Below are 12,190 nucleotides of genomic sequence, written 5' to 3'. Positions count from 1 at the left end.
GTAGAAAAGTTTTTAAGTAGAAGCAATTTTTCCCATAGATATCAATGTAAAAGCAAATAAGAGCAAACCCATTAGGAAAAAAATAAAAGCTCTTAATTTGGGTGGGAGGTGGAGGAGGAAGAAGAGGAGGACAGTCACTGCCTAAGGAAGAAGGTGAGGTGAGGGGAATCAAAAAAATCCAAAACTTTAAGGCTTTTTTAAAAAAAAGAGGGACTCTGAGGCAGCGAGGAGGACTACGCGCCTCCCAGGAGAAGCATTAACATTTATTAATTATTTATGGTTTAAGGCAGTGGTTGTCAACCTTTCTAATGCCGTGATCCCCTAATACTGTACAGTTCCTCATGTTGTGGTGACCCCCAACCATAAGTCTAGTGCCAATTCTTCCAACAGAGCTTTAAGCTGATTGGCAGGCAGGGCAGAGGGACACTCCTACTGTAAACGCCTGATTGGTCGGATTGTAAAAGTATATTCCAAGGTTCAGAATAGAAGCTTTAGTTCCTAACACCATGGGGAATTTGTCTTTTCCAGTGGTCTTAGGCAACCTCTGTGAAATGGCCCTTCGACTCCCAAAGGAGTCCCAACCCCCAGGTTGAGAACCACTGGTTTGAGGTAAATTTCTGGACTCTTTGCACTTATATATAATTTTAAAACCCAACAGGGATTTAATAATGTTTCAACCAAAGTTTCAGTGAAAAATACTACAAATACTGTACAATGCAGTTTTGAAATATATTTCTCATGATATAGTATGTACCTCCCATCTTTCCAAGGTCAGTCAAATGAAAACCCAGATTGTTGGGGGTAATATGCTAACTATGTAAACCGCTTAGAAGCACTAAGTGCTCAGAAGTAAAGCACTATATACTTCATGGATTGTAAGTCTAACTGCTCTTCCTATTTGCTCCCTTTGCTACGCTGAACGTTTGCTATAATAGCAAGTATCCTCCGATGCAAATACACTTGTAAGCACTATCTTGTTGTTTAATTAATTAATCTATTAATCTAATTGTTTAGATTAGATTCCTCTATATTCAACTCCAGTTTTCAGGCTTAATATACAGTATACCTCTGTCATTATCAAAGCAGTTCTATTTCTCCTTCCCTGAGAAGGGTTAAAGAATACTGAAACAGGGCTGCAGCATTCTGGGAGAAGTAGTTTTTAGCATACGCTGGTGGGGAACTGTATGCTCGCTGCTTAAAAGTTCTCCGCCAAAAAGTAAGTTTTCGATTTGGTGGGGAGAGAAAGAAAGGGGGGGGGGAACCCTAACACATTAATATGATGTTTTTTAAAAGTATGTAATTGTCTGCTTGATGAGATAGGAGATTAATTTGTGACCTCGTGGTCAACGTTACTAAATTTCTTTCTTGCTGTTTTTTCTCCAGTTCCGAGAAGGTATTTCCCCCCCAATTTCTTCATATAAGTGGTAGTATTTTTCGTGGGTCCCTGGTATTTTTTTTAATCTGTTCGCCATATACATTAAGCTATAAGATTTTACAGGAATTGGGAATATCTCTGTACAGTTTTGCAAAACTAAAATTATTTCAATAATGCTGCACGCATGTCTGCTGTTCGTGAAGAGTCGTGATTTTATATTTTTACATAATATCTAGAAATTTAGGGTGGACATACTGTGTTTGTGTGTCATGTGATAGTGCTCTGGGATCTTAATAATAAGCAATGATATAGAATAGAAATGCAAAAACAAAAAATAACGAAAAACTAGAATTTTCTGGATGTTTATTAATCCTGTAAAAGTTGGAGTGCTGACTTTAAAATTACATCGAATCTTAGGCCTGATTTATACAAGTCTTTTTTTCCCAGTAAATCAGATTTTCCTCCCTTCCTATCCAGATTACATTTGGGTCTAACCCTTGGAATTCCCAATAAAGGTGCGCAGCTGGAAATCATGGGAGCATAAATCTAAGCTGTATTAGAAGGACAGATGTAAACTGTCAGTACTTATTTAATAATCATTGTATAATTCTGATTTGCTAAAATGTAAATAGGTAAGCTGTTGGTAACTCTTTTCTGTGGGAACCTAGTGAATCTAGTAGTGTCTTATTTTTCTGTATTCTGCTATGCAGAAAGCAGGAGTGTAGTGATTTTGAAACAGTTGTGTTTCAGGATTGTTTGCATTTATTGAAAATAAGTTTCTCTAATTTTCATGTTAGACTGTTAATGTCTGGATTTTATTTTTAAAAAATGTCATAATCATCCAGAGCTACTTCAGTTTGTTGCAGTACAAATGGATACTACAGCATTAGAAAATTTGCATGTTGGCCTTCCAGCATTGTATTCATAGGTGTGATATTAAAACAAATATTACCAGAAGAATTTCAGAAAAATTCATAGAATGAATGAACGAAATGTCGCGATGCGAACCAGTGGCAAAGATAAGTGGAATCCACTCCTGGTTCAGGACTGTTTGCACTATAGCATTTGTAAGACAAATGAAAATTTTATTGCCACTGCTGTTTCATTTGCTTTAAGTCATGTAGCTACATGTGGACAAACATGTTTAAATTGCATTCTTACGCAGCTTACTTGTGTTGGCACATCACCCTATAGTGGAATCCAGTGCATTTTTGTTGCTTCATTTTACTGGAGTCCAATGAGTTCCAATGTACAGTGTAAAATGTTAGTTTTTATGTTGTGCTGATTTTTTGAAAATCCCAGTAAGAACACACAAGCGTCTGTAGCTACTGAAGAATATAGGTTTTAATAGCAATAGCATTTAGACTTATATACCACTTCATGGTGCTTTCACAGCTCTCTCTAAGCAGTTTTATACAGTAAAAGCAGCATATTGCCCCTAACAGTCTGGGTCCTCATTAACCACCTTGGAAGGATGGAAGGCTGAGTCAACCTTGAGCTGGTGGTGAGATTTGAACTGCTGAGCTGCAGTTAGCTGAAGTAGCCTGCAGTGCTGTACTCTAACCACTGTGCCACCCCGGTTTAAAAAAAAATATTGTATGGTTATCACTGGTGTGCAATTGTGTATGTATATACTGTAGTGAGAGAACAAGGGAAAAAAAACCAGGTAAGCATCTCCAGCTTGCCAGTACTTTCCTACTAGTTTGAGATCAAATAATGAATGGAAAAGAAGAAATATTCAAAGACATTTCTAAATTTTAAAACAAGGCCCATGAATTTAAATGATGATATATAACACAATGCAGATCCAGAGGAATCATAACTATCCTTGCCTCACAGATAAATAACATCAGGAAAATAGGTGTTGGCACACATTATTTGCATCAAAGTCAAACAAGTAATATAGAAAATTTCCAGGCGTGGATTTCATCCCTGGTTTAAGGAGTCTGGACTAAAATGTTTTGCCTTTTTTAGGTTGTTCTTCAGCTTTCTAATTTAATCTATTACTAGGGATTCTCTGATAGTTTTTCATCCAAGTTTTAACTAGTAACTACAGGTAGTTCTTGACTTACAACCGCAATTGAGCCCAAAATTTCTGTTGTTAAGTGAGACATTTGTTAAGTTAGTTTTGCTCCATTTTACAACCTTCTTTGCCACAATTGTTAAGTGAATCACTGCACTTGATAAGTTAGCAACACGGTTGTTAAGTGAATCTGGCTTCCGCATTGACTTTGCTTGTCAGAAAGTTGCAAAAGATGGTCACATGACTTTGGGGCACAGCAACAGTCATAAGTATGAGTCATTTGCCAAGCATCTGAATTTTGAACCACATGATTATGGGGATGCTTTAAAGGTCCTAAGTGTGAAAAATGGTCATAAATCACTTTTTCAGTGCCGTTGCAACTTTGAACGATGACTAAATGAACTGCTATAAGTCAAAGACTTCCTATATAGAACTTAGTATTTTGATGATCCAGTCTGGGCTCAAAAGCTATCAAATGATTTTGTGTTTTTTTTAAAAAATCTGTAATTCTCCATTTTATCTTCCATACTGTTCTACATTTAAAGGCTTTCTAAGTTTTCAGAATAGCGTAGAACCGTAACGACGAACCTATGGCACGGGCGCCACGGCTGGCATGCAGAGCCCTCTGCAGGCACGTGAGCCGTCACCCAGCTCAGCTTCACGCACAAGTGTGCCTCCCACTGGCCAGATGATTTTTTTGGATTTTCAGGGGAGTCAGACGCACATGCATGGGGGGGAGCCTGAGGTATGTGTGCTCCCCCACAACCTGGTTTTGGTCCAAGAAGGCTGCAGATAGGTCTAGGCTCAAAAGGAGCATAGGGGGGTGCACTGCACCCCCCCCCCCCATTGGCTGGTGTTTGGTCCCAGGAGGCTGCAGTGAGGCCTACTTTTAAACAACTTTCTATGGCATTGATGGCTAACCTTTTTCTCGTCGTGTGCTGTCACACATAATGCAATGCAGGGGGGCCTCAAAATGGAACAAGGGGGTCATGTGCACATGCATGCGAGGGGGTACATGTGTATGTGTGGAGGGGCAGGGGGAGTGTATGGGATTTATGCATGCATGTGCAGCACATGACGACAAAAAGGTTAGCAATCAATGGCATAGAAAGTTGTTTAAAATACTGAGCAGACTTTTGGATTGGGACGATGACAATTGTCATGGCAGTTAACTGTAAGATTATTTTCTGCTACATAGATAACTTTGTTTGGAAAAGGCATATACTGTATATTATCAATTGTAACCGCCCTTTCTTTTGACGCTGAACCGAACTCTTCTTTTCATTGGTTACTTGCCTAAAGTTATCAGTATGGACCTGATCATCTTTTAGCCGAAGGTATCGCTCTATTTCTTTCCTTTTTTGCCTGCCCTTTTCGAATTTGATATCCCTCTTTGCAAATTGCTACTATCACAGTAAGTATTATGTGTCATTTTTAGCTCTTAATTCTAAGGGAGTGACTTCTTTGATCATTATAACTAGCACTATCTTTGAAGGATTGTATATTGTATTAGAATAGAATAGAATAGAATTTTATTGGCCAAGTGTGATTGGACACACAAGGAATTTGTCTTGGTGCATATGCTCTCAGCGTACATAAAATAAAATATACATTTGTCAAGAATCATGTGGTTCGACACTTAATGATTGTCATAGGGGTCAAATGAGCAATGAAGAAGCAATATTAATAAAAATCTTAGGATACAAGCAACAAGTTACAGTCATACAGTCAACATGGGAGGAAATGGGTGAAAGGAATGATGAGAAATTATAATTGTAAATGCCTTCACCTGAAAGTATTTTCTGCAATTCTTTAGCGCTACAGATCTTTTAAAAAAAGATATATTGTATTTGTTACTAAATACAAATTTTAAAAAGGAGAGTCTGTACTTGTAATTTTTCTAATCAAATTATAAAATTTATTTCCATGTCAGTAAAATTTTGCTGCATTTTAATTATACACAGTTTCCTCTCATTTGAATTGCTCCAAATTAAAGTCCTTACAACAATTAAATAAGATTAACTTTCTTGACAATGTACAAGTGCAAGTAATTTTAAGTTATCCCATTGTGGCCACCAAGTATTGTGATTTAATCAGCAAACGGGCACCAAAATATCATACTTTATTATGATATGTGAACCCGTTTCATTACTACAATCCTGAGCGCTCACTTGGGTTTCATGTACTGTACATAGAATGACAAGTCTGAAGCTGGATTTCTTAAGAAACAACATCAACAAAATTCTATAGGATTTAGTCTGAAACATGCATAGGATTTGTAATATAATTTCATAGTATGTCAATTTGGCACTGTATTGTCTTAAATTGTGCAACCAATTTCTAGGCAAATATATATATATACTGTATATATACAGTATTAGGATTTCATTTACTTTATTTTTCATCTTTGCAAAGCACATTAGTTTTTATGCATCAAAGTTTTTTTAATCTAAACTTTAAAGCATGTAGCTCGACGTGTCATAATTTAGAAAAAAAATTCTGGAAGCTATACAGTCTAATCTTATTCATGTCTGTTTGAAAACAAATTCCTTTATTAAGTCAAATTTATTTTCAGATAGCTGCACACATGTACAGATACTTATGATTGTAATTTCTACTATAAGTGATGCCGTTCATAAGGTGAGGCACCCACATGACCAAACCCAGTTTTATGACACTTTTGCAGTAGTCATTAAGCATGTGTTTTGGTCATTAAGTGAATCAAAGTAGTCCTATGGTCATTTTTTGCTGGAAACCAGCCATAAAGGTGAGCTAATTGCTAAGCGCCCAAAATGTGGTCATATAACTATGGAGATTTCTGCAGTTATTGGAACTCCAGAACCAGGTTGTAAGTAGCTTTTGGGGGTTTTCATAACTTTGAATCGTCACTAAGTGACTGGTTGTCAGTTGAGGACTACATGTCTAGGCTAAAAAGTTTTATTGCTGTTTCCTGAGTTAATGAGCTTCACATTCTTTAGAGTTTGTTTAAATATCCTCTGGATACCCTGTTTCCCCGATAGTAAGACACCCCCGATTGTAAGACGTATCGGGGGTTTCAGGGGGGTCGGCTAATATAAGCCATACCCCGAAAGTAAGACATATGTCTTACTTTCGGGGAAACACGGGGGTATTGCCGCCTCCCTCTCATCTAGCTGCGCGCCGCCTCCTGCCCACGTCCGCACCGTCCCCCTCTCCATACGTCGCCACGTCTGCCACCTCCCTCTGATCTTAATGAGCGCCGCCTCCTGCCCACTTCCGTGCCACCCCCCTCCATACGTCACCGCGTCTGCCGCCTCCGTCTGATCCAAATGAGCGCCGCCTCCTGCCCACTTCCGCGCCACCCCCCTCCATACATCACCGCGTCTGCCGCCTCCGTCTGATCCAAATGAGCGCTGCCCACGCCTGCGCCGTCCCCCTCTCCATATGTCGCCGCGTCTGCCACCTCCCTCTGATCTTAATGAGCGCCGCCTCCTGCCCACTTCCGCGCTGCCCCCCCTCCATACGTCACCGCGTCTAAATGTTAATTTTATGGTTAAAACAAAAAATTCGACAATTTTTTTCCAATATAAGACATACCCCGAAAGTAAGACATAGTGGGGCTTTTGGGGATAAAAAGAAAGTAAGACACTGTCTTACCTTCGGGGAAACACGGTAGAAGTAAAAACTGTTGCAGCAAAAGGGCTGTGATTTTTTCCCCTTCAATCATCACTATCTTTTAGTTGTGAAAACCCCTGATGAATAATATATGTGTCTTAGTATGTGAAATTTAGGTGAACCAACAAAGTCTGATTAGTCCATGACAACAATCTGCTTGGGAATAGGAATGTATGCTTACTACCAAAGAAAGTTCTGCTTCAGATAAAGGTTTTATTTATCTCCTTTGCCAATTCCATGGCCATTTGACATTACATTTTACATGGGTCTCTTTCTCCCCCCACCCCAGCATCTAAAACAGTGTTTCTCAACCTTGGCCGTTTGAAGATGTGTGGACTTCAACTCCCAGAATTCCCCAGCCAGCGTTGCTGGCTGGGGAATTCTGGGAGCTGAAGTCCACACATCATCAAACAGCCAAGGTTGAGAAACACTGATCTAAAAGCAAGATTTGCTTTGATCTATACTTTGCAATAGGAAGAATTGTTTACATTGGCAAGGAAGAGGTAAATGATCTGAATAAGGATGACATCACAGGGGAGGAGAAGGGCAAATGCCATATTTGCAAAGATTGCAACAGAGGTACAGCTTTGCTGAGTGAAACTTTTTAACTAAATGGCAAGCTATTTTCTTGGCAGCATTATAGTGTATAAAAGCTTCCATATTGCTAAGACAGTTTGTTGGTCTTGTCAGTCTTATGTTGTATATTTAGAACAGAACAGAATAGAATTCTTTATTGGCCAAGTGTGATTCGACACACAAGGAATTTGTCTTTGGTGCATATGCTCTCAGTGTACAGAAAATATACATTTGTCAAGAATCATGAGGTACAGCACTTAATGATTGTCATAGGATACAAATAAGCAATCGGGAAACAATATTAATTTAAATCATAAGTATACAAGTCACAAGTTACAGTCATACAGTCATAAGTGGGAGGCGATGGGTATTCGGAACAATGAGAATAGTAATAGTAGTAGAGCTTTAGTGAATAGTTTGATAGTGGTGAGGGAATTATTTGTTTAGCAGAGTGATGGCATTTAGGGAAAAATTTCTTGTGCCTAGTTGTCTTGGTGTGCAGTGCTCTATAGTGTCGTTTTGAGGGTAGGAGTTGAAACAATTTATGTCGAGGATGTGAGGGGGTCGGTAAATATTTTCATGAAAGAGTAGTAGATCCTTGGAACAAACTTCCAGCAGATGTGGTTGGTAAATCCACAGTAACTGAATTTAAACATGCCTGGAATAAACATATATCCATCCTAAAATAAAATACAGGAAATAGTATAAGGGCAGACTAGATGGACCATGAGGTCTTCTTCTGCCGTCAGTCTTCTATGTTTCTATGGCCCTCTTTTTGACTCGTGCAGTATGTAGGTCCTCAATGGAAGGCAGGTTAGCAGTAATTGTTTTTTTCTGCAGGTCTGATTATCCTCTGAAGTCTGTGTCTGTCTTGTTGGGTTGCAGAACCAACCCAGACAGTTAAAAATTAATAGGAAGTGTTTCAGTGGCATAAATAAGTACACTGTAATCATACATGCTTAAAAGTATTATAGGTATAAAAGAGTTCTCCATTACAAAATGTCTCTTCAAAATGCAACCATTTGGATTGGTTAATTCTAGGGATGTATATTCTTTGATATATAAAATTGGTTTTCAGCTAGATAAAGCCAGATTTATATCCCCATTCATACTTGGAACTCACTGGCGAACTTAGAGCCAGTCAATCATTGGCTTAGCCCAACCTTTTTCATATTGTTGTAAGAATATAATTAAGAAAATGCAGGGCAAGCTGTCTTCTGCTGTCATTATTAGCCATTATCAGTGTTCAGTAATTGCTAATAGAGCAGCCCTTGGTTCTACCTTCCTTTTAATTGAAATAGGAAATTATATTAGAAAGAAAAGGAAATGTCCTTTACTCAGCCATTTTATTCATGAAGAACCTATGCCTTTGTCCATCCATGGTCCTGGAGGAGGGAAAGCTTGCCCCCCTCAGAACAGGTTTGCAATTTGGGTGTCCTCCTGGATCCCCAGCTGAGACTAGAACAACATATTCCAGCTGTGGCCAGGGGGACTTTTGTACAGGTTCGCCTGGTGCACCAATTGTGACCCTTTCTAGATCAGAAGGCTCTTCTAACGGTTACTCATGCCCTTATTACCTCATGGTTAGGCTACTGCAATGCGCTCTACATGGGGATACCCTTGAAGAGCATTCAAACACTACAACTGGTCCAGAATGCAGCCGCGCGAGCTGTTGTGGGTGCACCTAGGTACACCTACATCCAGTGATGGGCTCTTACGGGAACGGTCAGGAACGCAGTTCCGGTAGCAAAATTTGGAGCTCCACTCCAGAGCACCCAATTTGCATTGAAAGATGTTGAAAAAAAATGCATAAGCCACGCCCACAGTGTGGTAGTAAAAATTTTGGTAGCCCATCACTACCTACATCACACCAACCCTCTGTGAGGTGCGATCAGTCTCCGGGTGCAGTTCAAGGTGTTGGTTATTACTTTTAAAGCCCTACATGGCTTAGGGACAGACTATCTTCCAGACCACCTCCTACCATACAGCTCCCAGCAACTGATAAGGGTCCACAGGGTCAGCTTTCTCCGGGTCCTGTCGGCTAAGCAATGTTGGTTGGTGGAGCTGTGGGGGAGGGCCTTCTCTGTGATGGCACCGGCACTCTGGAACCATCTACCCCCTGAGATTCGTACTGCCCCCAACCTACTGGCCTTCTGGAAAGCCTTAAAGACCTGGCTCTGCCAGCAGGCCTGGGGACGTTGACTAGGTGGTTCATTTTCTGGATGCAGCCACAAAAGAGCTATATGGTTTTATTGATTGGGTTTTAAATTGTTTTTTAAACTGTTTTTAATGTTGATTTTTGCTATAAGCCGCCCAGAGTCCCTCGGGAGTTGGTCGGCATATAAATTAAATCAATCAATCAATCAATCATATACAGACAAAACTGAATTTGCAGTTACTCTAGATCAGGGTTTTTCAAACTTGGCAAATTCAAGATGTATGGACTTCAGCTCCCAAAATTTCCCAGCCAGCAAAAACACTGCTCTACATAGACACCCTACATCTAGATGATCCACCACTTTTAATTCTTTGTAGTTTTGCTAAGGAAAAAAAAGACACAATGTACCTGAAATAAAGTACCATAGGGACTGTGCAGTTTGGCTGATTAGAAATAAATTAGATGAAGCAGACTTCATGTCATATCCTGGTAAGGCTCAGGTTCCTGTTTTTCCTGTGTATGGCACAGGCGGCAATCCAAAATACTGTATATTTCTTGAGGTCTAGCCTCAATTAATTCTATGGATTTTTATGTGGGAATATGTGCGCATTAAATAACTGGAAAGAAGTTTTGGCATTTGTCTTTCATTAAACTTGTGTACACTTTCAGAGGAGTATGCAATATATTCTTGTGCACTAAAATACAATAAGGGTTCTTATGGCATTCCTCTTACACAATGTTTTTCTGTATTGTTATACTTTGCTATATGAATGGATAGGTTGGAAAAAATGGTGTTCATATGTTTTGAGTTATTTTATACAAACATGGCTCCTCTTTTAGAGGAAATTTTTTTACAGTACAGTGTTCTCTCGATTTTCGTGGGGGATGCGTTCCGAGACCGCCCGCGAAAGTCAAATTTCCGCGAAGTAGAGATGCGGAAGTAAATACACCATTTTTGGCTGTGAACAGTAAGTATCACAAGCCATCCCTTAACACTTTAAACCCCTAAATTACCATTTCCCATTCCCTTAACAACCATTTACTCACCATTATTACTGGTAGTCACCACTGAATAAGACACTTAGTGATCCTGATATTTTTAAACATAATTATTTATTAACAATAATTATTTTTTTGTTATTTATTTGCAAATATTATTAGTTTGGTGATGACATATGATGTCATCAGGCAGGAAAAACCGTGGTATAGAAAAAAACCTCGCAAAGTATTTTAAAATTAATATTTTTTGAAAAACCGTAGTATAGGCTATTTGTGAAGTTCGAACCCGCAAAAATGGAGGGAACACTGTATTGTAATAAATGTGCAAACCATGTTTCTGAAACAGTAACTCAGTGCAATATCTAATGTTTGTATGTTTTCCTTCTCCACAGACTGATGGCTGATCGAGTGCTTGTGATTGGCAGTGGAGGCAGAGAACATGCACTGGCTTGGAAATTGGCACAATCTCCACACCTGAAACAAGTATTGGTTGCTCCAGGAAATGCTGGGACAGCCAATGATGGGAAAATTACTAATTTAGGTAACTATAGAAAAATGAAATAAGATATACGGCAATTAATGATCTGTCTTTCAATCTTTTGTGTTGATAAATTCATGGCTTTCCTGCATGCATTGTTCTTTTGTAGATTTGCTGGAAAAATAAATAAATAAAACAAGGATAGCACAGGCTTTTCTTATCCAGAAATCTGAATTCATTTTTTCATCTTCCACTGGTCTTCCAAAATTCTCACTATATATTATTTCTTTCTGTATATTCTGTATATTCCAATTCTGGATGGATTGGAAAAATTGGTGTTCAGATGTTTGAGTTTTTTTTATACAAACATGGCTTCTCTTTTAAAGGGATTTTTTTTTTTACAATAGTCTGATAATACTGTAAAATTATGAATGTCAATAATGACATTAAATTCTTGAATTCAAAAGACTTGAATTCAAAGTTCCTCCTTAACTCTGCATCTTGAAGACATTTGTAAAATATGTGCAGAAAACTCAACAGTTGTTTAAAAGGGAATTAATTATATGTGCATTTCCCTCTACCCCCAAATGTACACTTGTATCTCTAATGAAAGAAGTATATCTGGTAGGCCAGTGATGTCAAACCTTTTTTCCCTTGGGCGCCAATCGCATGTGTCTGTGTGTCCACGCCCATAATTCAATGCCCCCACACCTCACGCATGCATGACCCCCCTGCCCTGCCCCTGTGCAGAACGCCCCTACTCTTCTGTTTCCCGACTTCCAGTGGGCTCAGTAGGCCTGTTTTTCACCCTCTCCAGGCTTCAGAGCCTTTCTTGGAGCCTAGGGAGGGCAAAAACGGCCTCACCACACATCCCCTGGAAGTCCTCTGGAGCAGTGTTTCCCAACCTTGGCAACCTGAAGATATTTG

The 12,190-nt window shown here is 39.2% G+C and overlaps 1 protein-coding gene across 1 annotated transcript in view; it reads left to right on the top strand.

Moving 5' to 3' along the window:
• Positions 1–4,730: 4,730 nt before the first annotated feature.
• The window catches only part of LOC139166605 (trifunctional purine biosynthetic protein adenosine-3-like), a 67,482-nt gene continuing 60,022 nt past the window's right edge, over positions 4,731–12,190 (top strand). The window contains 2 exon segments of the mRNA XM_070750370.1: positions 4,731–4,812; positions 11,178–11,326. Of these exon segments, the coding sequence (XP_070606471.1) occupies positions 11,182–11,326 (145 nt within the window). The 5' untranslated portion in view covers positions 4,731–4,812; positions 11,178–11,181.

This window comes from Erythrolamprus reginae, chromosome 4 (genome assembly GCF_031021105.1).
Source record: "Erythrolamprus reginae isolate rEryReg1 chromosome 4, rEryReg1.hap1, whole genome shotgun sequence".
NCBI classification, from domain to species: domain Eukaryota; kingdom Metazoa; phylum Chordata; class Lepidosauria; order Squamata; family Dipsadidae; genus Erythrolamprus; species Erythrolamprus reginae.
This window is presented reverse-complemented; position numbering and strand designations above follow the sequence as displayed.